We start from the raw sequence: 25,322 nt of genomic DNA on the forward strand, positions 1-25,322 counted from the left end.
AAGTGACTTCAGAAATCAAATCCTTGCATATGATTGTATAAACCACTTGTCCGTCATCTTTATTGACGTGCTACTTAGGAAACACAGATGAAATAGCAGCATCGATGTTGACGCCTGCTTCCTCACATTGTTGTCTGAATCATAACAGTTGATTCTCCGCTTTGTCAAATCTAATAAAAACCCCGCCCGGCTGTACCAATTGGCTCGACCACTTGAATTTACTTTCCTATGGAGCGATCCCAGAAGGTTGAGTGGAGCTAGGTGGAGTCAAGGCGGAACGAAATTCATCTGGCGAGAGTCAGGTCAGTTTTTACCTATAAACTATAAAGAGATGCCTTTTGCATAGCATACTGTAACTTCAGTGGTGTAACAATGGGAACTCTTAGGAAAATAGAAGGAAATAGTATAGTAGAAAATATAAAGTATTGCTATTAGGGCTGGACCCCAACATCCCAATATTCATTCGTTGTGTAGGCATTCAATTATCATCTTCAAGATAGCAAAATATCAACATTTGTTTTAAATTGGTATGTTCTGTGAAAACAGAAGGAGCCAGTTGAGGTGGTTTAGGGCATCTGGTAAGGATGAAACCTGGGTGCCTCCCTAGGGAGGTGTTTTGGGTACATCCACCTAGGAGGAGGCCTCTGGGAAGACCCCGGACCAGGTGGAGAGATTATATCTCCACACTGGCCTGGGAACGCCTTGGGATCCCCCAGTTAGAGCTGGTTAATGTGGCCCAGGAAAGGGAAGTTTGGGGTCCGACCTGCTGGCTGCTGTCTTTCAAGGAGGGGAAGCTCATTTTTCTGGCCTACATCATAAATGTGTTTGTTTATTTATATGTTAATTCTACCCTTCGGTCCTTTTCGAGAAAATGACCTGTGACCTTGTCGTACCAACTATGCCTCTTTTCCAGGTAACCAGTAACCTCTCAATGGCAGCAGAGCTAGGCTGCTTAAAGCCTTGGCCCAGTTGGAGCTGCTGCGCCAGGCTACTGTGAAGTGTGAGCGCCTGTGAGTGTGAGTGTGAGTGACGGTGACGGGGGGAGAAGCTCCGCAGCTGCCGCTGCTCGTTAGGGAAAGAAACCGCAGCGTGACAGAACAGAGTCGCCAAAAACAACACTAGTGTCATGAGCTCTCTCTCTCTGCCTGGCAACTCACTAATTGTACTCATCAGCTTCACCTGTCTCTGCTCTGCTCCCGTTTTCCTGCCAGCTGCAGTGCATTTCCCACTCACCACCTCCAGCATAACGAGTCCTGCTTTTCAGCTCGGCCTTGTCAGACCGTCTGCGAAGTTGCTTCTGTATCGTGCTTCACTGGCTTTACTCCCTGACTCCTGTACAACCCGGACCTGCCTGTGAACCTGCCTGATCTCCTGCCCTGGTAAACCCGACCTGCCTTCGCCCCTGAACCTGCCTGATCTTCTGCCCTGGTAAACCCGACCTGCCTTCGCCCCTGAACCTGCCTGATCTTCTGCCCTGGTAAACCCGACCTGTCTTCGCCCCTGAACCTGCCAGATCTTCTGCCCTGGTAAACCCGACCTGCCTTCGCCCCTGAACCTGCCTGATCTTCTGCCCTGGTAAACCCGACCTGCCATCGCCCCTGAACCTGCCTGATCTTCTGCCCTGGTAAACCCGACCTGTCTTCGCCCCTGAACCTGCCTGATCTTCTGCCCTGGTAAACCCGACCTGCCTTCGCCCCTGAACCTGCCTGATCTTCTGCCCTGGTAAACCCGACCTGCCTTCGCCCCTGAACCTGCCTGATCTTCTGCCCTGGTAAACCCGACCTGCCTTCGCCCCTGAACCTGCCTGATCTTCTGCCCTGGTAAACCCGACCTGTCTTCGCCCCTGAACCTGCCTGATCGTCTGCCCTGGAAAACCCGACCGGCCTTCTCCTCTGGACCTGTATGATCTTCTGCCCCGGAACTCCAGCTCCTCTGCAGGCCAGCTTGGACGCTCCACCACCACCTGCACGAGACGTCTCTGGGGAACACACACACACAAGCTCACGACATCGCACTCCCTTCCCCTCTCTGGAACCCTCAATAAAACTCTTTAAACGTGACGCACTTGTGGTCCTCATCTGTCTGGTCCGTGACAGTACGGTCTGACCAGCATGGACCCAGCGCACGACACACCCAGCATGGAACCACCGACTGCCATGCAGCGCCTCGAACGTGCAGAGGGAGCGATTCAACGGATGGCTGGAGACATCTCATCGTTGATTCAGCTCGGTCACCAACAACAACAGCATATCCAACAGCAGCAACAACAGCTAACCCAGGTCCTGCAAATGCTCACAAACCTGACCTCTCCGCCTGCTCATGACCCCTCCCCAGCTACACCTGCAACTGCACCTGCTCTGTCTGCGCCTTCTCTCCTCTCTGCCCCAGCACCTCTTCAGCATTCGATTGTTCCAGACCCCAACGCTCCAGCTCCCTGTGCGCCTGAGCCAAGGAGCGGCAACCCAGAACGTTTCGATGGCACCTTGGCTCATGTACGGGCATTCTTAACCAGCTGCCGGGTCCAGTTTTCGCTACAGCCCAGGACCTTCGCCACAGAGGGGGCCAAAGTGGGGTACGTCATTACACACCTGACGGGCCGGGCTCGACTGTGGGGAACCGCTGAGTTTGACCGGCAGACCCCAGCTTGTGCTTCCTTCGATGCCTACGTCGAGGAGATGTTAATGGTGTTCGACCTGGGCTCATCAACAGCGGAGGCGTCCAGGGAACTGATGACCATCCGCCAAGGGAACCGGACTGTGGCGGACTACTCCATTGATTTCCGAACCCTGGCAAGGCGCAGCTCATGGAACGGGGCCGCACTAGTGGATGCCTTCCTTCACAGCCTGGCGGATTATGTGAAGGATGAACTCGTCTCGCATGACCAACCCTCAACACTCGATGAGGCCATCGCCCTTGCCGTTCGTATCGACCGTCGGATCCAGACACGCCGACGGGAGAAGGGACGCTCCACCCAGCCGTCTGTCCGCACTCTGAGTAATTCGGCTGCTCGGCCACCCTCTTCAGTCACTCCCCAGAGCCAGCTCGACCCGCCAGAACCCATGGAGATTGGCCGTGCCTCTCTCACTCCTACAGAGCGCCAGCGTCGCCTCTCGTCCAACCTCTGCCTGTACTGTGGGGCCAATGGTCATTGTGTCGCCACCTGTCCAGTAAAAGCCGGAGCTCATCGGATGTAGGAGGGATCCGGTTGAGCTCGATGATCACCCAACCCTCCACCAGCCGTAAGCCCCTGTTTCAAGTTCGACTTGTCCTCTCCGAAACCACCCATACTTTTGCAGCCCTGGTGGACTCCGGTGCCGAGGCTAACATCATGGACATCGAGCTGGCCCATCAGTTGGGGCTGGAGAGTCAACATCTGCCCTGTCCTGTCCCAGCCCGAGCTCTGGATGGCCATCTCCTTGGCACAGTCACCAGCGTCACTGCCCCCATCTCAATGTTGCTCTCAGGTAACCACCATGAAACTATCAGTTTTCACCTGCTCCGTTCCCCAGGCCAACCCCTCATCCTGGGTTACCCATGGCTTCGCCAGCATAACCCCCACCTTGACTGGACGACTGGGACAATCACTGAGTGGGGAAAGGACTGCCACCGGACCTGTTTGCGCTCTGCCATGCTACCCTCCTGTTCGGTACCCACCGATTCTGTCCCTGACCTCTCTAACGCCCCCACATCGGCCCTACGACTGTGCCATAGACCTCCGTCCAGGCACCACTCCCAGTCGGCGGCCCGGTCGACACCTGTTCCAGTCGGCGGCCCGGTCGACACCTGTTCCAGTCGGCGGCCCGGTCGACACCTGTTCCAGTCGGCGGCCCGGTCGACACCTGTTCCAGTCGGCGGCCCGGTCGACACCTGTTCCAGTCGGCGGCCCGGTCGACACCACTCCCAGTCGGCGGCCCGGTCGGCACCACTCCCAGTCGGCGGCCCGGTCGGCACCACTCCCAGTCGGCGGCCCGGTCGGCACCACTCCCAGTCGGCGGCCCGGCCGGCACCACTCCCAGTCGGCGGCCCGGCCAACAACGGATCCAGTCAGCGGCCTATGCTCGACAATGTCGCCGTACCTGGTCTCAGGCCCGCGCCACACTCCTCAGATCTGCCACCAGCTACGCCATCGGGGCCAACCGCCGGAGGACTCCGGCACCGCCCCTGAACCTGCCTGATCTTCTGCCCTGGTAAACCCGACCTGCCTTCGCCCCTGAACCTGCCTGATCTTCTGCCCTGGTAAACCCGACCTGCCTTCGCCCCTGAACCTGCCTGATCTTCTGCCCTGGTAAACCCGACCTGCCTTCGCCCCTGAACCTGCCTGATCTTCTGCCCTGGTAAACCCGACCTGTCTTCACCCCTGAACCTGCCTGATCGTCTGCCCTGGAAAACCCGACCTGCCTTCTCCTCTGGACCTGTATGATCTTCTGCCCCGGAACTCCAGCTCCTCTGCAGGCCAGCTTGGACGCTCCACCACCACCTGCACGAGACGTCTCTGGGGAACACACACACACAAGCTCACGACATCGCACTCCCTTCCCCTCTCTGGAACCCTCAATAAAACTCTTAAAACGTGACGCACTTGTGGTCCTCATCTGTCTGGTCCGTGACAACTAGTAGTTTTTAACAAAGAAAACGTCTCTGGCGATCTGTAAAGTCTCCGGATCAGTTCAGAACAACGGAATGAAAAACTTGGAAAATACTCCGCTGGATGTTTATTTTTAAAGATCGCTGATTCGCTCATTTAGCTGTCAATCAAAAAAGGATTCCGCCTCAGACAGCTCATCCAATCATCATGCAGAAGCCGAGCGAAGGCCAGCCCACTGCCCCGTAGAGCCCCAGAGACGCTGAGCGTCTGATGGGTGGGACAAAGCCCAGCATTTATCCAATGAGCATCTAGTTTTGCTGCAGTGGAACAGACCGCTCTACGCTTCCCCATTGAAGTCAGTAGAAGCTGAGCGTCTGACTGTGTAAAGCACTGTGGATGAATGAGAAGGAAGGTGTGCTGGTTACCTGTGATAAGTAGCTGATTCTGAACAAAAGCTGCATTTTTTTTATGACATTTAAGGGGAAGCTGAGCTTCCCTTGCAGTCTTAGAGCAGTTGCCACTGCTCTCCACCTGGTCCTGGGTCTTTCCCGAGGCCTGCTTCCAGATGGACGTGCCTGGAACACCTCCCTAGGGCGGCGCCCAGGGTTTATCCTTACTAGATGATCCTGAACCACCTCAACTGGCTCCTTTCAAAGGAGCAGCGGCTCTACTACCGGATGGCTGAACTTCTCACCCTATCTCTAAAAGAGACTCCAGCCACCCTCCTGAGCAGCTCAAAATGGGCATTCTTACATGTTTACTCTTCCCACGGGCAGTTCAGTACCAGTATGTCTCATTATGTTCCGAGACCGTGGGGATTATTAAAAGGCAATGTGAAGTGCCACTAGGAAACCAGACATACCCACTCAAATCAGAGCTTAGGGCACAGAAAATAAATGATCTGGGGGTGTGGGATGTAAGAGAGAAAGAAAGGGAAAGAGCGGTGTAAAAGCTGTTCAATTGTTGAGAGATTGATTATTACATTTTTTGGTTGACTGTTAAGACGTGAAATGGAGATAACAAAAAAGACTCAAATTATACTTTTTGTTTAATTTCTCTTAGTTTGACTCACTGGATGTACAGTGCTGGGATAAAGCCTGTCATCCGGTCCCTTCCTCTGTTTTGCGAGGGCACAATTTTTATGCTATATATTAGTTATTTTGAGATACACTATTACTAGAGTACTTATTATTTATAATCCTTCCAGTTCCATGCAAAAATATTATTGAATTGTACTGTTGTTCATTACATACAGACGTTGATACAACTGCTAGGCTACTTCAGGACTGTATGTGGCACTGAATCATGACCCAGTTAGACATTTTGGTGTTTCGAACCTTTGTTTGAGGAACATTTCTGTAATTGGATCTCTTTGAATTATAATTGAGCATCCCTGTTCTAAACCACCTGTTTGCTATACAACTGTAGGATGTAGAACAGATGCATGAACAATGACCTTTAGAATGTTTACCCAAGTGTGTCAGTATTTACAACCCGACTGTCCGAGGAAAAAATGCCACACTTACCCTAAAACAACAGCACTGAACACCTTTAACTGACACTTGTCAATAACGTCTGGAGTGACTGATTTTTGTTGCTCCTTGAGGCTTCACTCTCCCTACGCTCTGACTCAACTGCATTTTTTTGACTTTTCTGACTGTTTGACTCTTCTTCTGTGACGTTTGTGTTGTGTTGTGATGAAGTGGCGCCATATCTCAACAACTTTTCAAGTGTCATTTCTTCAGTGAGCACTTTGATCCAGTGGGTGTCGAAGCAAGCGCGCACTGCAGTGTTAACTAGCAGCTGGTGGTGGAAGGACGACTGTAACGGAGCAAAAGAGGGAGAGAGAGGAAGGAATGCACAGAGCTAGAGAGGGTCCTGCATCAGCCTCCATCAATTTGTGTCTGTTTTAGCTGCTGTAACACCCCCACACACCTTAAAAAAAAGTACACGGCAGATTTTAGGTGTTAAGTGCTAACTGGACTTGCATACACTTGCAGGATGGATTTAACACTTTCAGAGATATATTAACCAATTCTCTACTTTCTATCTTTGCTTCATCAGCCTTCTTTCCACTTCTCAGCCCCTGACCTTCTTTCTCCCCTATCTCTCCCTCCTCTCTCTCACTTCTCTAAATCCTGTTCCCTCCATCTGTTTATCTGTCCTGCCCGCTGTAGGAAAGCTGCATCAAACCTGTGCAGGTAGCTATTTGAAGTTTACAATGTAGAGTAAATCACATAGCAATGAGTGTATTTGAGGATGATGAACTGCACAGTGGCAGTCCGACTAAGGCTACGTCCACACAGTGCAGTTCGAAATGACCTGAATCTGATTTTTTCGCTCATATTTGACCCATATCTGATTTGCTTTTGACAGTATGAACAGCACAAGTCGCATTTAAATATGACATATCTGAATCAGAATTAGTCCACTTTTAAATGTGATACTGAATCAGATATGTATCAGATTTTTTTAAAATGTGACCGCAATCTGATCAGCCAGGTCACATTTAATGCGACTTTGACAAAGTCTGACCCGCACTGCACTGTTTTGGAAAAGAAAATTAAGTTGATTGAAAAAAAAAGTGTAACACAGGCAGGAGCCAAGAACAGAATCAAAAGAAACATGGAGGACAGTATTGAAGCAGGCGGCCAGTGGAGGGAGAGTGAAGTGTTTTCAATGAACTTGTTTTCATTTTAGTTTAGTTTTATATTAAGCCATAAAGTCCTACAATACCGCTGTTGCTGTTGACATGTTCGCTTCCGTAAACACCGTTGTGGCATGATGTCATCAATGATCAACTGCTCATACGGGTCACTTTAGGAGCGTGAGCTGTTCACACAGCAATCCGTAGATAGGCCACATTTAAAGACATATTGTGAACAGACAAACAGAAAAATCTGAATTGTGCTTTAAGAACTGCAGTGTGAATGTAGCCTTTGATTTCTGCTCCTTCAGAGTGATCTCCTCTCAAAAGATTGTGGATACGAGGCTTACCACATAGTGCAAGCTCAGGACCAATGGCCTCCAACCATGAATCCAGGTGGGCACACTGTGTATGTGTGTGTGTGTGTGTGTGTGTGTGTGTGTGTGTGTGTGTGTGTGTGTGTGTGTGTGTGTGTTTCTATCACCTGCAGCAGTGTTGATGGTCCTGACAGCCTCCCTAGCACTGACTCTGTTGTTCGGGGGATAGTCAGGAACAGTGTTTTCGTTGCGCCTCTCTGAGATCCGTGGACTCACCTTGGCAGGTAAATGACTGAAAACAGAGAGAGGTAGGAGGAGAGAAAAGGTAAAAGAGGGGGAATAATAATAAAAGAATTAGGATGGAAGGATCCACAGGGGATGAAGACAAGGGATAACGGAGAGAATGATAGGAACCTGTGTGTGTGTGTGTGTGTGTGTGTGTGTGTGTGTGTGAAGAAGAAGACAAGAGTGACAGACTTTTTAACCAGAAAAGATCTGTGCTTGAAACACTGCCTGGTTACCATTATGAGCACTGACAATCTGAGTTTTACACACTATGCCATGATGTGTGTAGACACACACACACACACACACACACACAAACACACACACAAACACACACACACACACACACACACACACACACACACACACACACACACACACACACACACACACACACACACACACACACACACACAAACATACACGCTCACCTTGATTGGCTGTGCTGCTCGTCAATAGCATCCACGGCACTCTCCACGGAGCTCAGGAGAGACTGGATCTGATTGGCTGATTCCTTCAGCAAGAAACGGGTCACAAACTGCTCCACGTTGGTTCCTCTCTCATAAACCTGGGGAAAACAAAAGAAAGAGGAACAATTATGACGGTGTATGTCATTTATAAACCCATTTGAAACTAAAAGCGAGTCATTCATCGCACAAGCGCTCCGAAGCCTCTCTCACTTTCAGCACGAAGCTCTCTGTGTTCCTTCCATAGTTCATTTGACGGTCGAAGTTGACAGGCAGCATGCAGGGAGGCAGAAGTAAAAATAGTCTGGTACTTTTCATTCTCTCTGCTGCCATCTTCCCCCTCTCCTTTTCCCTCTCCTTTCCCTCATTTTCCACTTACCCTACCCCCTAACCCCGACCCTAACCGTTACCTCTAAACAAAAACAAATGAGTAAAAAAAAACAAAAAACTAAATGCCAAATTAAATCAGCGAAGGCATAGGCTTATGCAACCGGGGAACATAGGGATGACCCCCCTCAAAGCATATTGATCAATAGGTAATCAATCATTTTCATAGACCTGTTTTAAATTGTCACTCAACTGCTGCAAGGGAACCTTGAGGGGAAATCTATTCAAGACCTGTGAATGTGTACAGTTGGAAGTTTGTTAACCAGAGCAAGACTTTCTTAAAAGGGGAATGAAAAAACAGAGATGGCATCCTGGCGAGAGCATCAAAGAGTCCCTGAGCTGCACCACTGACAGTGTGAACATGGTGAACTGCCAGAGGGCTGTTTCAAATAAGACTGGAGCTCTTGCTTTAACTCTAATAAGCTTATCACTGCCCACTTTTAATTATTCAGGGATTTGACTGTTCGCTAAAAACACCTGCCCTGAACAGTGACGGTCCAATCGCAACTATGGGACTATGCACAGCAGGCCTGTCAAGCTTTGGATTTCGCCTCATGTTGAAACTTTGTGAATGAGACCCATGGTGCCTTAAGCCTTTACAAAATAAGAAACGCAAGAGCTAAAATAGTTTAACTAAGAATGGCTTTCACAATGTGTTTGCATGCTCTAATGTAACTGCAACTGTTAGCATGTCCAGCTAACTAGCTCACTACCTTGTTACATCCAGTACAGGCAAAAGAGCTGTACAGTGTAGGCTAACATCAGTAACTCTATCCTGCTCATTATTGGATTTGGGTTTAAACTTCAACAACCCAGGCCAGAGTTACCCGAGATAGCTTTAGGTTTGCCAAAGACATCAGTTAGTACTCATCTTTAAAGTATTTTCTCTTGTTTCTGTTGTTGTTTAAAGCTGCCGTCGGCAAGTCTGGCAGATCGAGTTGACTCAGTCAAATTTTGAATGTTTACAACTCTCACGCCCTTCCCTCTCTACCACCAAGCTCCTCCGCTTGTTACAACTGCTAACATCATTTAGCGAATGCAGAGCTTGGGGTGTGTGCCTGTGATATTGTAAACATGCGAGAGGGGGGGGGGGTGCACAAACTGTGCCTGACAGTCAGCTCTGCGCTGACTGGACAGGATGACACGGGGGGTTGGATTTTGCAAAACAAACAACAAGCTCTAGGTGCACGTAGAGGCGTGTTTTTTTTTTTCTAAGACCAGGGGCCTGTTTCACAAAGCAGGTTTAGTGAAAACTCTGAGTCTGTTAACCCTGAATGAGGGAAACTCTGAGTTTTCCGTTTCACAAAGGGAGGTAACTCAAACCAGAGACAGAGGGGTAGCTCTAGCCTGTTTCACAAAGAGAGGTAACTTAACCTCTCGGTCAGTTACCATGGTAACATGCTCTCTGAAACTAACCTGGTCGGGACCAGGTTTTTCTCAGAAAACCTTGAGTTTCTCTCTGTCTCCGCCCTCTTTCAGCCATACACAGTGTTTGATTTCCTCATTCATTCAGTCAGCAGGCGAGTTTTGGCGAAGTATAGTTCCATCTGTTTTTTCAGAAAATCACTGCAAAATTCAGACATTAGAAGTTATATTAGGTGCCGACTATTTCACTACCACGGCATGCCCTTTGATAACAGTCCCGTGGTGCAGAATTACTGCGCAGAGAATTAAATATTTGTCGGGAGATGATTATCAAACTATTGATTATAGATGTTCTTGCATTTCCAGGCAATTCTCTTTTTGAGCGGTAACGTTTCATATCACAGCAGATATTCTGTGTTGCGCTGCGGTTTTTTGCAAATGGGAGTTTTTGTATACAACGTATGAAAATCATTCAGTAGGCCTATATAGAAGTTATATCAGGAGGTGACTATTTCACTACCATGGCATGTCCTTTTGATAACGATCCCGTGGATGAAGCTGACACATTACTGCGCAGAGAATTAAATATTCGTCGGGAGATGATTATCAGACCGCGCATAGACGTCCTTAATATACTGCAGCCATAATTACAAAATGAATGAAATGGATCTTTTGAGCAAGTTGAATGTATTTGACTTAGCGTTTCCTAAATATAATCCCAGCTTTTCTTGCAATTCATAGGTTCAAAAGTGTGTGCTTTTAGTTGGGTTACCGGTATATAAACTACTCCTATATAGCCTTCTGATCCAGAATATCAACTATAATGCGAGGGGGCTGAATACGGCACAACACCGTTTCATGTCACAGTCCATCTCATCCCTCCTTACATTTCCAACATTAACAACCAGTAATGCTCTTATATCACAGCAGATATTGTGTGTTGCGCTGCGTTTTTTTGCTTACGGTAATATTTACTTTACCATGTAAAGCATGCTCAAAATGAGGCGTCACCATGAGATTGTGCCGATGTTTTACCTGTTTGAATACCTGTATGTTTTTATGTTTCATCTTAAGTTGCTGCAAAGTGCGCTTCTCCCCCGCGGGGTTGCACTTAAATTAAATAAATTAATAGGCTCCCACTCAAGCAGTTTCCCCTGTGATATTACTGTGATTGCAACAGGACTACATTTAAACTTATGCACGGACCCGAGCAGCAATGTTCACGTCTCCCTCTCTTTTGCTGCTGCAGCGGTGTAAACCTGCTCAAACTCTCTGTATGAGCGCATTAATATTTCCATTTCCAGTTGTAGCGTAGCCCTTCGCTTACCCGTTGCCATGGTGACTCGTCGAATCAGGGCTCCATTGATGCTGTCTTTTTTTACTTGTGGTGCACGCGCCTAACTCCAGGTCAAACTACTCTGAGTTGATCAACCTAACGCAAATCTGCTGTTCTGGAACCGAAAACTCAGAGTTTCCTATCTCAGAGAAGATCAACTCAGCGTTCAGGGTTAGACTCAGAGTTTTTTGAACCTGCTTTGTGAAACGGACCCCAGATGATTTATGTTGTTCTATCGAAGCATAGTGTCAGCTTCAGTGAATATGATCAAACAAATGTTGCCGACTGCAACTTTAATATGATTAAACTACCACTTACAGCTGAAAAGTTGAAAGTCACTGGTGAAGTGAGAAGCCTTCGTTTGACATTTCGGACCAATCATCAGTATTTTGTCCAGTGGCAAACCTGTTGTCGTTAACACTGTAATTTGCATGTGTACTGTCTGAAAACAGAAAGCGGGGAGAGGGCTTTCGGAACAGTCAAGTGACGATGGGGAGTCCAATCAGAGGCCATTCTAGAGTCTGTTGGGGCCCTCCGCAAAAATTCACAGGGGCCCCTCGAACCAGCTTTCATCATCATTTTAGGTTTTTTAAACTGAATAATGCATGTCACTTGCAATGGGAGTAAAAAACAAAACAAAACTTATAACAGGAGTAGGTGAAGTCAAGTGGGGCCCCCTAGGGAGGTCAGTTCCTCTACTGTCATTGCAAACTTTTCCCAAGTTTATCAGCCCTCATGACCCCCCTGGGGCCCCAGTTGATTGCCTCGTCTGCTGGCACCACCTTTTTGATATGAAGGCCAATGGTAAATGTTCTTGTTATTCAGTGTGCCATATAAACAAAAGCTAGGGTAGGAAGGTTATTCTTTGACATTTTTGGGCAAACATTCTGTACTAATCTTTCATCATATTGTAATTAAAGTGTTCTGAGAGAAAACTAGACTTCTGCACCAACTCTTGGCTCTATTTTCAGGCTTTAGAAAATTTAGGTAGTGACTTTGGCCAATCACAGGTCATCTAGTACAGGTGTGTGTACATGTTTGTTCGGTGAAAGTTCTGTTGTTAACTGTGACCAAAGACTCGACACTGCAGATAATTCAAAGCTAAACTATTACATAAGAGACTCCATAACAGTGCAGTACAGTATGAAGTGTGGGACCAAACAAAAATGTAAAAATGTAGTCCACTTCATTGTCTATAGAGCGGATATTTACTGTTTTATAATGGTTTAGCCATGTTCTCACGCCCGCAGCTAATTCCACTTTGTGTTTCTGGAGAGCTCAGATGGTAATCGTCATAGAAATTCTGCTATGAAATGGCCTCACAATGAAATGAATAACTCTTTGTACACTGTATGAAGCACATGCTTGTGTGGTTGGATGGGCTCAGGACAGAGATGGCTGCAGGAAGAGGTCTTAATCTACTCTGAGTTCTAGTAGATTTTGCCTTTAACCTTCTGCAGCTTTAATCCTGCTGTCTACTGAGCCTGCTCTGGCAGTCCATTTCTTTCCCACCTGCGCTGCATTCTGTGGAGAAGGCAACAAGTACCAGTCAGTCAGGGGCAGACGAGGATGGGTCTTCAAAGAATACAATGGGTAAGTCAATCAAACTGCTGTCAATATCAGGCAACCACTGGGGACACACATGCCTCAGGTTGAGGACCCCTGCTATACTTTAATATTTTACATTTGATGAAGACAAGAAACTAAACTGCCACATCCCATGTGCTGCCAAGGCATGTTTAAATCAAAAGATGTGTCAGAATAACACATGAGAACAGCCACCAGGCCATAATTGTCTAGGCTACTCCAGAGAGAGTCGGTCATGTCAGCTTTACTGTCAGAAGTCACAGTGCAGTGATTCAGAGACAATTAAAGTTCCTGTGCAGTCAGCCATTCTCTGCTGCACTCTAATCAAAGACAAACACTCCCACGAGGCGCAGAATCACACAGGCTTTATTGACTTTCATTATCAGAGTCAATGGCTTTTACACAAGCATACACTCAAACAGACAAACACACACAGAAGAGGCTCATCCTCCTCAGATCAAGTGGAAAAGACCAGTCAGTTTGTTCTGGTTTTCAACTCAGAGCATAAAACTCACATCTATCTGTAATACAATCGACAGAAATTAGTATTCAGTTTTATTGAAGAGAGTGCATTATGAGTCCAATAAAGGCACTTGTTCATGAAATAAGATAATGTTTTTGAACCTTGATACAGCATGACCTTTGGATAATAAAGATTAATTCCAGTGCAAAATCATCCAATGGTTTTTTCGGGACTTACATACATCAAATAAGCCATAGAGACAGTTTTCTTGTGTATGAACTATTGACGGAGGAATTCGGTAGTCACTAACAGCTGGATGTGACTAACACTGATTAGCCCATCTTCATCTCTACACTACATCACCCCATCCCTCTATGCGAGTCTAATGTGAAGGCAGGGAAAACAAATCTACCAAAATTGTTTGTTCAAGAAGAAGGTTTTCAAAGCTCTTGGAACATAGCTTAGCCCTCTTGGGTCTAAAAATCATCAATCTGATTTACTGACGGACAGACAGCCGTGTCTCTGTCTTGCCTCACTCAAGATGTCAGGCGGAAGCCTGTAGCAAACACAGGCTACAGGCTGACGTGCATACTTCACAGCGTTTTTGTTTGTTTTTAAGAGTAACAAGCCTTTTTGGGAAATGTAAGGAGTAGAAAGTAACGGTAATCGTGTTAAAAGTTTACTGAGTAAAAGTAAAAAGTTGTCAGAAAAATAAAAACTTCTAAAAGTACAAATTACCTGAAAACTATACTTAAGCACAGTATCAATGTATTTGTACTTTGTTACTTGCCATCACTGAATCCACTTGAATGGACTTTACTATGAGAGGAGCTGGTACAGGGGCCGGTGGGTAAGTCTTTAAAACACTCTTTAATAAACTCTGGGTTCACTAACTACGTTGTTGATGCTTTGTTTTCTGTGTAGAGACTCTTATCATGCTACTGCAGAGGTTTGCTGTTTTGAGCAGTATTACTATAAGTTTTTGTTCAGTTTCAGCTTGAAATGATCCCAAATTAAGACACTTTTCTGTCGTTTTCTCTTGCCTGTCTCTTCTCTTCACACCTCGATATTTTCTCCCTCTTCCTCCACTTTGCAATCCGTGCTATAACTTCTTCTTAACGGCATGTATCTACCATGGATGTGGTGTAGCTTAACAACTGGTAACAGATGTGTGGCCATAATAATCGTCCGTGTGGAAACAAAGTGCTCTGTATGGTTACATTTAAAAAATCATTGATGCAAAGATGCATTAATGGTTTTTTTAATAATCGAGTTTCCCCAGGAATGGTTTAAGCTTTTGTAATTCGATGAAAGACATTTTTGAATAGGAATGCACAAAACTAGAACATTCAAGGTTTTCACAAGTATTAGCCGCAAAATGGGGCACTTTGCCCGGCTGGTGAACAAGCTTTGCTTCTGAGAATGAAGGAATACAGCATCCGCAGAGCATCGACACCACAGAGGACTGATCTGAAAATGCAGGGTGAGGTTATTTGTGCCTTCTAAAAAAAAAAAGCAGTGTGTTGTGAAATTGTAGAGTATCCTTAAAAAAAATCCACAGTTGACTCTATCTTCCTCTCTCCTCACTGTCTTTCTCTCTGTCCCTCCTGTACGTTTCTCTTCCTCTGCTGAGCGTGCCCCATGGCCGGTCTACAAAACCTGGGATAGAAAAGCTGTGATCTATAATTCACACAGATCACTGTCCCGAGAGGAGATACACCTTCTCTCTCCGCTGACTCTCTTGAACACAGCCTGGTGATTAGCTACAGTGTGTATTACTGTTAGCACCTGCAAGTGTGTGTGTGTGTGTGTGTGTGTGTGTGTGTGTGTGTGTGTTTGTGTATTCGCTCAAATCTCTCAGGGAATGAGGGACAAGTGTGGGCTGGTGTTGATGTAGTTGGTTTTGTATTAAGATTGATGTTCAATATTGTCATTGTATATACTGTGTGTATATATATAAATATCCACCATCACCAAAGGCTTTATTTCAATAGCACACACAGGCAACACACAGAGTCCACGAGACAAAACAAAAAGATCAGGTCACTAAGCATGTGAGTGTGTATGTATAGTGTATGTGTGTGTATCTGTTACATGTTTTTCTTCTCATCTTCCTACGGTTAACCATAAATCTCCTCATTATCATCCACCTACACATCTGCACACATATATAGCACGGCACAGCATATAGCAGCATTCCCCTCAAGCATACACACACACACACACACACACACACACACACACACACACACACACACACACACACACACACACACACACACACACACACACACACACACACACACACACACACACACACACACACACACACACAGTCCTTTGTCATACGATGGCGGTGGCTGATTACAGGGGGTTGTAGGTGGTAATCAGTGATTATAGAGGTTGGTCTTGTTAGGGGAAATTATTCCATCTTCCGTGTCTCAGATGGAGATAATGGAGTACAGTGGAGTACTGGTGGTGACAAGGATGTAGGCTGATATTGTCACTCAGACATAGTTAAGTGTTTTTCTTCTGTTTCTGCCGGATCTTGGCTATACTGACGTGTATCTGAGCAAATTTTGTAACTAGAGGTGTTTTCACATTCCTCTCCTGAAGGAGGAGATGTCTGTGAACTTCTCTGCCAGTTGAAATTCAAACATATCCTGCTATTGTTGGTACATCACTAATCCATAAACCAATCACTGTCTAATATATGAAACACTGTTCGACAGGAGAACAACTCTGACACAACACCGAGAAAGCACAGAGAAAGCCCCTAGTAAGCTCGGAACAGATCAGTATCAAATCAAATCACCTTTATTTTTATAGCACCTTTCATATATATATAAAAAAGAAGCCCAAAGTGCTCTACATTAAAAGAAAAGAAAGAAAACAAACCCCCTTGACATCTCCACTCCCTCCATCGTGTAACACACACACAGATCTGTATTTTCTTTGTTTGTTTGTCTATTTATTTTAAATTTGCCTTCCACTGGATGTGTAATGAGCTTATTGAGCATAAGAAGCTACATCTAGAATGCCAAATCCATATTTCCTGTTATTTTGGTAAGAGTAACTTAAAAGTAATGCAATAGTAGTGTAATTCCTTACATTTCAAATACAGTAACATTAAAATGTAACATATTACTTTGAAATTACAGTAACAAGTAATGCATAATGCATTATGTTTATGAAGTAACTTGCCCAACACTGGGGATTTATTGTATTAAATGTCCATTTTTATTATAATATTCAGATTTATTATGAATAACTCAACATGCACATGGAGTATATGTAGGTCCATTAAAGAGGGGTGATGGTGGGGTCCAAATTCTCTGACACATTTGAGCATTTAAAAACAATTGTTACTTTCCGCAGGGAACTACTTACTTTTATAATGTGTAACTCAGTAACTAATTCATTAACATTTTTTTGGAGAAGTAACTAGTAGTAACTGTAACTAATAACTTTTTAAAAATGTGCCCAACACACACTGCCATCATAGCTGTCACTGACAGTTACAAGCTAACAGACAACAGAAACTAATTAAAGATGTTGTTTGTTGTTTTGTTTGTTCAACACCTTCCACAAACAACCAGTCAGTTGGTGACTTCTTTTGACCTTGATGTAAGTTTTCTTTAACCTTAAAGCAATAAGTGCAGTGTGCTTTTACCTGCTTTCTTTGTTAAAGTGAGGTCAGTGAGAAATCAATTCTAATCTCATTTCTCTGCATTAAAAGAGAATACTGCTTTAGCGTAGGTTAAAGTTGGGGAAAAGATTATCTTTAATATTGAAATATAAATTATTATATTAAATATTGAAAATGTTAACTCAGACTTGAAGCCTGAAACACTGTGTTTCAGCCATTATCTTTCTCTAACCTCAACCAAGCAGGTAAGTATTTAGGCTAGAGTTGTATCAATACCAACACCAGTATCGGTTATTGAGGAGTATGTTTAACTGTGCATTCAACAAAAACGATGGAACACGAGTATCGCATCGCTTGCTCACATTTGTCACATTTTTGATCATTGCTTCATCCCTTTAAACGCAGGTAGCAGCCGAGGCGGCGAGCTAACTGAAGCCAACCCCCGGCTCAGCCTACTCTGCTGTTCTGCTAAATGTGTTGATGTGTTTAAAAGTGATGCTAGTGCTAACAGGGATCTGAATGCTTCTAAAAGAACAGATATGAGCTCTCAGATGAAGTGTGTGGCTCTTAAAAGAGCCCTTGTGTTGCAGTGAGATCAGGCCGTTAGTGATTTAATCTCCGTAGCTGTACAGGTGCTGCCCGATCTTAGGTAGATCAGAGCAGGATTCGCTTCACTCTGCACTGACAGCTTTCTTCTTCTTCTGTATTTCTGGCAGACTAGATGCCTAAAGGCACGTCACTGCCATCCACGGTTCATAGTTATATTCATTATATTATATCCACAGGAACAGACTGGTGAGCCCCTGGATGTTTCACTGAGAACTTTGATGACGTTTACCACAATCTCAATGCTGATTGGCTGTTACAGCACAGCTATAGCGATGTCGCTTAAAAAGTTTCATGCGACACATACGATGAGGCTTCATCACTTCAGAACGTCGCCAGAAACGACTTTGCGTGTCATCGCGTCATTTACATTGATTTTGAATGGCCTCTTGACGCTTTCATCGCCTCCATCGCCTCCATCGCTTTTGGTGTGAATGCACGATGGGTCTATGCAGCAATCCAATGTCCTGTCATTTAGCCCTGAAAAACTACCTTAAAGAAGTTTCACTTGAGTATCTGTTTTCCTGGAAATCAGTGTTTCTTCGCCACTCTAAAACAATAGCCCACAACATAACAGTCTATTCAAAATACAATTATGCATAAACTTCAATACCATTTGAACATTAATATGATCCTGAAAGCTAGCTTTCAGATAAAATGGTATCCATTTCGGGAGCTCTTATAGACAAGAAGTTCATTCTCAGCTAAGGAAAATCTGAGAATGTTCCAAAGTTTTTTAAGGACAAAACAAGATTTAACAACTGAAATCACTTTACTACTGCTAGAATCATTGTTGCCATTCGTTCTAACCAGTGTCAGGCCATTTGTCTTCTGTCCTCCTGTTGCACACCATTAAGTACTTAAATGTGCATAATGTGACACTGAATGGCTATTTTGAGCAGTATTAGTGGTTAAAAAAGCTGTTTTAATGCCTTCACTGTACTGCCCCGAGCTAATCAGTGTTAGCCATTATATTACATTAATTACTGTTAGTGACTGTCTTGGATTTCTCAGTCTATATACTCTTTCAGTGTACAAAATTATTTCTTATTGAGTACTAGTTTTTGGCTGCTCTATCCACCTCTGTGACAGGGCTGATATAATTATGGTGGAGTGTTGTTTGGTCTAAATAATGTCACAACAGCCCTCCCAATGTGCCAGGACAAGTGCTGGAGTGTCAAACGTAAGGCATTCTGAAGGTGTTGCTTTCACTGTGTTTACTCTCAATAAACAACCCAGTCGTCAGAATAAAATGTTGGAATCGTACATCTCTGCAAACCACAAATATGTTGAATCTCAATGTTTCTGATCCACTGCAACCCATTCTCACTCAATTCTTGTCACTTCTTTGATGCTACGCGCAACAGGTTTAGGAAAAGACTGTGGTTTGGATTAAAACAATTACATATGTCATCTAACTAAGTTCAACTTTGACATGAACGGATCACAGACCACAGTCGACGGGGTGAAAGTCTGATGTGTGTGTGATTGACTCCCAAAAAGGAGTTTGAGGACTTGCTCTTAATGTGTAACATTAAAGGCGTAATATATAAACTCTATTTCGGGTTTATGAATGTATTTCATTTTGTGTTTCTACCAGAACATGTTTATATGCTTTAATGATCAAAAACACTTTATTTTTCTCATCCTGGTCATGGCTGCTGCATCCTCTGTCTGAGGCGCTCTGTTGCAGCGTTTAATGTTGTTAGCAGTGGACTGGGGCATTAAAGCACTGATTTCTGCCACTTTATAAACCACAACACAACTGGACATGCTGTAGCAGGCGGGTGCCGTCAAATTAGGATTTAATAAACAACACAAGCAACAAATATTAGAGCTTAGAGAGAATTGTAGGCTTCAGGTAGGTGGTCGTGTTGTTTTTAAAACTGGTGATTTAGTGCAAGATTAGTAACTAAATGGTGATGATTTCCTCTCAGTGTCTGTTGTGGTCCATTGACCAGGTAAGGTTGTGGGGCTGTGGTTCACAGACGTCCCTGTGCCTTGTGCTTTTGCATCAGAGATTCAGACACGGTCTCCAGCTGACACAATCTCTGGTTCTGTCAAAATTACAGATATCTTACATATGTATGGGTCTATCACTCGTGCAGTATTTGCGTGTTTTAGGTGGCCCACATCGGTATCGGCCGATGTGGGCTACTGCGTTCGCCAATAGTTTTTTTCCCAGCGTTATTTACAGACAGGCGTCCACAGGCAGCTCTGTGTTGCTGGAGACGCCTTTTTTAAGTTCAATAAATGTTCCTTTTAAAAAAAAAAAAATAGGCCTCGTAACATTTGTTATCATCATTGTGTAATTTTTATGATGTAAATTAAGTGAGCAAAAATAGTATGGGCTCAAGAAAATCGACTTATTTGAAATCTGTGCACCTCCTCTCCCTCTGCATGTACTGGATTGTTTGCAGGCCAGAAAAAGCTGGGTAATGTAGTGGGAAGGCGATTAGTAATTATTCAGGGCTGCAGCTGTTACTCAGAGGTGTGGCTATATAGGCCAACAATATATATATCAACAAACGATGTACAATATATATTCATATATATAATATACATGCCTAAATTATCCAAGACATGTAGTGTGAGTAACATACTTAAAGGCTTATAAGATGCCACAACACTGCACAATGGTTTGCAATACTCACAGAAAGGATTTTACACTTATGGAAAGTTATAAAGGCGGTAACTAATTTTTTTTTAGCAATCACAGTAGAAATTGTGCTCATATGTATTAGCCACCCTTAGTGTGCAAAAGGCCTGGCTTAAGTTAAATACATGACACGCAGTGACACCATCGGTCTGAACGGAAGCCAAAGTGCTGCATGACCTGCTGACAGTCCACATGCATAAATGTCCTGAACCCCAAATTGCTTCCAATGGTTGACCAGCACCTTGCATGGTAGCTTGCTGCTACTGGTGTGTGAGCGTGTGTGTGAATAGGGGAATCAGAGTGCAGAATACAGTCTTTTTGCCTTTTGTCACTAGAATTCCACTTTCCTACGTGGGTCCATCTAGCACTGATGATGCAGGGTGACATTGAATGTGTCCAATGACTGAGTTAGCTGTCAGTCCCAAAGTTACAGCTCATATTTCATGTGTAAATAGTCAGTGTAAAAACAAAAACAATCGGACCATAACTAAAAAGGAAAACAGGTCATATTTTCCTCGGTCAAGACCAAATAAAGTGAAATACAGGTGTGAAAGAAACCGTAGAGCTTGAAACAGACATACAGAGAGCATAACAAATAGTGTCAAATTCCTCCGACTCAGAGATAGAGACACAGGCTCATAGTCCTGCAGAGAATTAAAAAGAATGCACAGCTTGTAGTTTCCAACATGTAGCCTGCAGCAGTTTTCTGCTCATGCACTTCCTTTCAACTGGTCTTCAAACTGCTTCAGGCAGTACGACGCCCGCATTTCAGCCTACTAAGGTGTTCTCTCTGGAGGTTTCCTGAGCTGCCAATTTTTAGAATTGTTACTACTTTCTATTGGTTTGATCTTTGTTTTGCCACGGCAGCCAATAAAAGTGTGCTGTAAGAAGTTGCGTTGGTTTTCACTGATGGTGTTTCTTTTATTTCACAGCTCAAGTGGTATCACCTTCTACTTCACAAGTCTCTACAGCTGCAGTATTGTCTCTTCATTTTCTTTTAAAGCTACGCATAAATTCACATCGCGTGGGAGACGAACCCCACGCACAGAATTACAAGACGCGCTACCTGCACTTTACCACTGTCTCATTGTCTCTACAGTAGGTCTACCTGCGAGGATAACAGAGGTTTGATGTGTTGGAAAGCATAAGTGCAGCTCCCCAGCTGGCCCACTACCTCTGAAAACCCCCACAACCCTGCCTCAGCTTAACACATCAACCAATTAAAATGGTTTCCTAGCAACCCCAGTCAATATGTCTCTAAGCAGCACCATTTTAGCAGTATGCAGGAAATTATATCTGAGCAGCAGTCCTCGCACACTGAGAAAGATATTCCTTTTTCATGTGGCTGCTTTCTTCCCCATCACCCTCAGTAACCACACACTCTTTCACAGTCTCATTGCTTTGTTAAGTCAGTTTGCTCACACACGCATGCACGCACGCACGCACACACACACACACACACACACACACACACACACACACACACACACACACACACACACACACACACACACACACACACACACACACACACACACACACACACACACACACACACACACACACACAACTCAGACTCTTTCTGTTGGTTATGATTCTCCTCCCCCATCCTTTTTCACTATACCATCTTAGCTTCTTCATACAATGAAGACATCCCAGCTGCAACACTCATAGAGAGTTCAGCCAGTGAGTGCACAACGTGTCTGTGTGTGCGTGTGTGTGTGTGCGTATGTGTGTGGCTGTGTGTGGCTGAGCACTGATGGTGGACTAATATGAATGACCACCCGTTGCCCCTCCTCTGGAGACATCTACCAGTCCATTAGCAGGACACTAACCTGTATGGAGACACACACACACACACACACACACACACGCACACACACTAGAGTGCGGCTCGGGCTGCATATTTCTGTCCCAACCCGACCTGAACCTGAGAGAGTGGTAAGTGAGCCCTACTTGAGCCTGGCATTCTGTTATTATGAGCACGACTCTAGCCGTGTGCAGTTAATGTGAATTAAAGCACTAAGCAGAGTTTTTTGTTACATTAATATTTCCTGCATGTATTGCATCTATGTGTAGCACAACACAAGCAGTAGTTCCATTCTTTTTGATAGATTTTTACACTATATTTTCACTGAAAAGACCTTTAAGCAGCGTGTTAAGTAGGCCAGACCTGTAGCCACACTCTTACACCTCAATGAAAACCTAAAAAGTTGAATATGGAAAACAGTATTTTTACAGCATTCTGCAAGTGTGGGTTTTTTCATCATCTTTGGTGCTAAGTTGTCCATTGTTTAGGGGCTTCCCAAGGCTAAGTGGTCCTCTATTCTTTTTTTTTCTTTTCCTGGTGACTCTGATTACTCATGCTAATTATCCATTTTAATATGCTTTTATATTCTAATGCACAAGGTCTATTTGGTAATCCAAAGGCAAATGACAGTATAGGCCTGCTGTTTTTCTTATCCACTTTAACTGCACTGAGCCACACCAAGCTGTTAACACATTCATTTCCAGCAAGAGTGCTGTTCTACTTTACCTTGCTATTATGTATGTACAAGACACATTGTCCCAGCACGACTTACTTGAAAAAAAACAACAGCCTTATTCATGACACATCGACTGCCACACTCTGCGGGAGCCGGTACTGGATTCTATCAGTGTCGGCTAACGTAAGAGGCTCTGCCCTGCTCTTTATTTGAACTCTAGCAACCCCAACTGTTCCCCAGATAACGTTATTTATGTCAAACTTATCTTTAAAGATGCCCTATTATGCTAGTTTTCAGGGTCATATTTGTATTTTTCAGGTCTCATATTGTCTATTGCTGCAGCACCCATATACACACAGGCTCTGTCTGACCTACTGACCCCCCCGAAAAGCCCAGTGTGCTCTGATTGGTCGTCTGTTTATACTGCATACCAGGAAATGTTACGCCCCTTACCATATACGGATTCAGTTATCCCAGCACCTGAAAACACGTCTATATGAAAGCTAGCCACGTTAGCTGCATAACATGCTAACGGTAGCTTTAACAGGTTAACTTCCAAAATAAACAGCAAAACAGCATACAAGTGGCCGAACTCACAGCTTACAGTTTTACTTTTATATTTGACACTTTGGTATTATTTAACATGACTATAAAACATTAGAACTACATTTATAGGTCAGAAAATATAGAAAAGCATACTAGGTCCTCTTTAAAGCTAGCTATCATTCCAAAAAACCCTTAAGTATAAGCTAAGCAGCAAATTTCAACCAATTCATTGAGCTGATGGATTAGCTAGCTAAAAACAGCTGATAAAATCTGGCAACTACAGTTGTAATTTCACCCAGTAGCTAGAAATGTTCATAAACTGTATATGTACAGAAATATACACTACATAATCAAATATTTTGTTTACTGTAGAGATTTATCTGGTGGCAGTGACAGTTGGAAGTGTGGATGTGGTTAACAAGAGACAGAGTGCCTACGTTTGTTTCTAAACAGAAGGAGAGCCTACTGACAGGCCTCAGAAACATACAGACTCTTCAGATATCATGCCAGTGTATCTGCCTTCTCAGAGAGATGGGAATGGAGGGAGGCAAGGAGGAAATGGGCTGGGAGACACAGTCGGAGGGAGAGAAGACCTGTGCTTAAGGAAAGGAAGATAAGAGGGGAGAGAAAGGAGGCGAAAAACGCAAGTTCAGAGAAAAAAAAAATAAAGGCGATAAGAGAGGAGGACAGGGTGCTGCACATTATGTTGCGCTTTCTGTTTCTTTGTGTTGAACTTTCTCACTCCCTCAATTCTGTAATAAATCCCTTAGTGTTCCTCTATCACTGCTCTCCTTTCACCCAATTACCTTACACACACGAACACATACACACACACACACACACACACACACACACACACACACACACACACACACACACACACACACACACACACACACACACACACACACACACACACACACACACACACACACACACACACACACACACACACACTGACTTTCTCTTTCTCACTTCTACAGTCCTCTGCATTATTCATGCTTTGGGTGTAACCTCATCAGTCAACACACACAGCCAGCTGACAACACAACACACACTACCAGTTTTCTGTCTCTCTCACTGTCACATACACATTTGTCCACAAATTATTCATGTCCACATCATTAACAGTCGTGGGAGACACTGAGGATGCAGTCAGTCAGTCAGAGGATTGTACAAGCACAATGTCCACCTCCGCTCTGTACAGAACATCACCTTGCAACTAAACCGAGCTGACATGAGAGGACTGCAGAAAGCCGAGACAGCCAAAGCTTAACATCTGTGCTCCTCTATGGGAATTAAGGCTCCCGGAGCCTGTGGAGATTGATGACATTTGGATTTATACTGTCATTAAGGCAGGGACAAACTTAAAAAAAACGAATTGTAATGAAGGTGTAATGTGATTGCTCACATATTCGGCTGTTGTGTCTGTTTTATTTAAACGGAATGTTTGGACCGTATTTTGTAAGGGTGTTACGTCAGAATTAACAGCCAGATAAGCGTTTGGGAACTGAGGACACTAATTGTTGAAGCTTTGTTGGTGGAATTCTTTCCCCATTCTTGCGTGACTTCAGTTCGCCACACACATTTTCAATGGGAGACAGGTGTGGACTGCAGGCAGAGACGCCCCTGAAAAATACGTTGCTTGGATGGCTGCATATGTTGCTCTAAAACCTGTATGAACCTTTCAGCATTAATGGTGCCTTCACAGATGTGCAAGTTACCCATGATGCCATGGGCACTAACACACCCCCATACATCACAGGTGCTGGCTTTTGAACTTTGCGTTGATAACAATCTGGAAGGTCTTTTCCTTTTTGGTCTGGAGAACACGACGTCCATGATCGGAAATGTGAACTCGTCAGACCACAGAACACTTTTCCACTTTGCGTCAGTCCATCTCAGATGAGCAGGACGTTTACTTGTAACAGAGTATT

General features: G+C 44.6%; 1 protein-coding gene across 1 annotated transcript in view; it reads right to left on the bottom strand.

Moving 5' to 3' along the window:
* Positions 1-25,322, bottom strand: part of necab2 (N-terminal EF-hand calcium binding protein 2) — a gene marked incomplete at its 5' end in the record, with an annotated part of 194,659 nt that overhangs the window by 78,064 nt on the left and 91,273 nt on the right. Inside the window, 2 exons of the mRNA XM_083916290.1 lie at positions 7,717-7,841; positions 8,266-8,402. Of these exons, the coding sequence (XP_083772416.1) occupies positions 7,717-7,841; positions 8,266-8,402 (262 nt within the window). The remainder of the gene's footprint in view (positions 1-7,716; positions 7,842-8,265; positions 8,403-25,322) is intronic.

This window comes from Echiichthys vipera (assembly GCF_963691815.1).
Source record: "Echiichthys vipera genome assembly, chromosome: 7".
Taxonomy (NCBI): Eukaryota; Metazoa; Chordata; class Actinopteri; order Perciformes; family Trachinidae; genus Echiichthys; species Echiichthys vipera.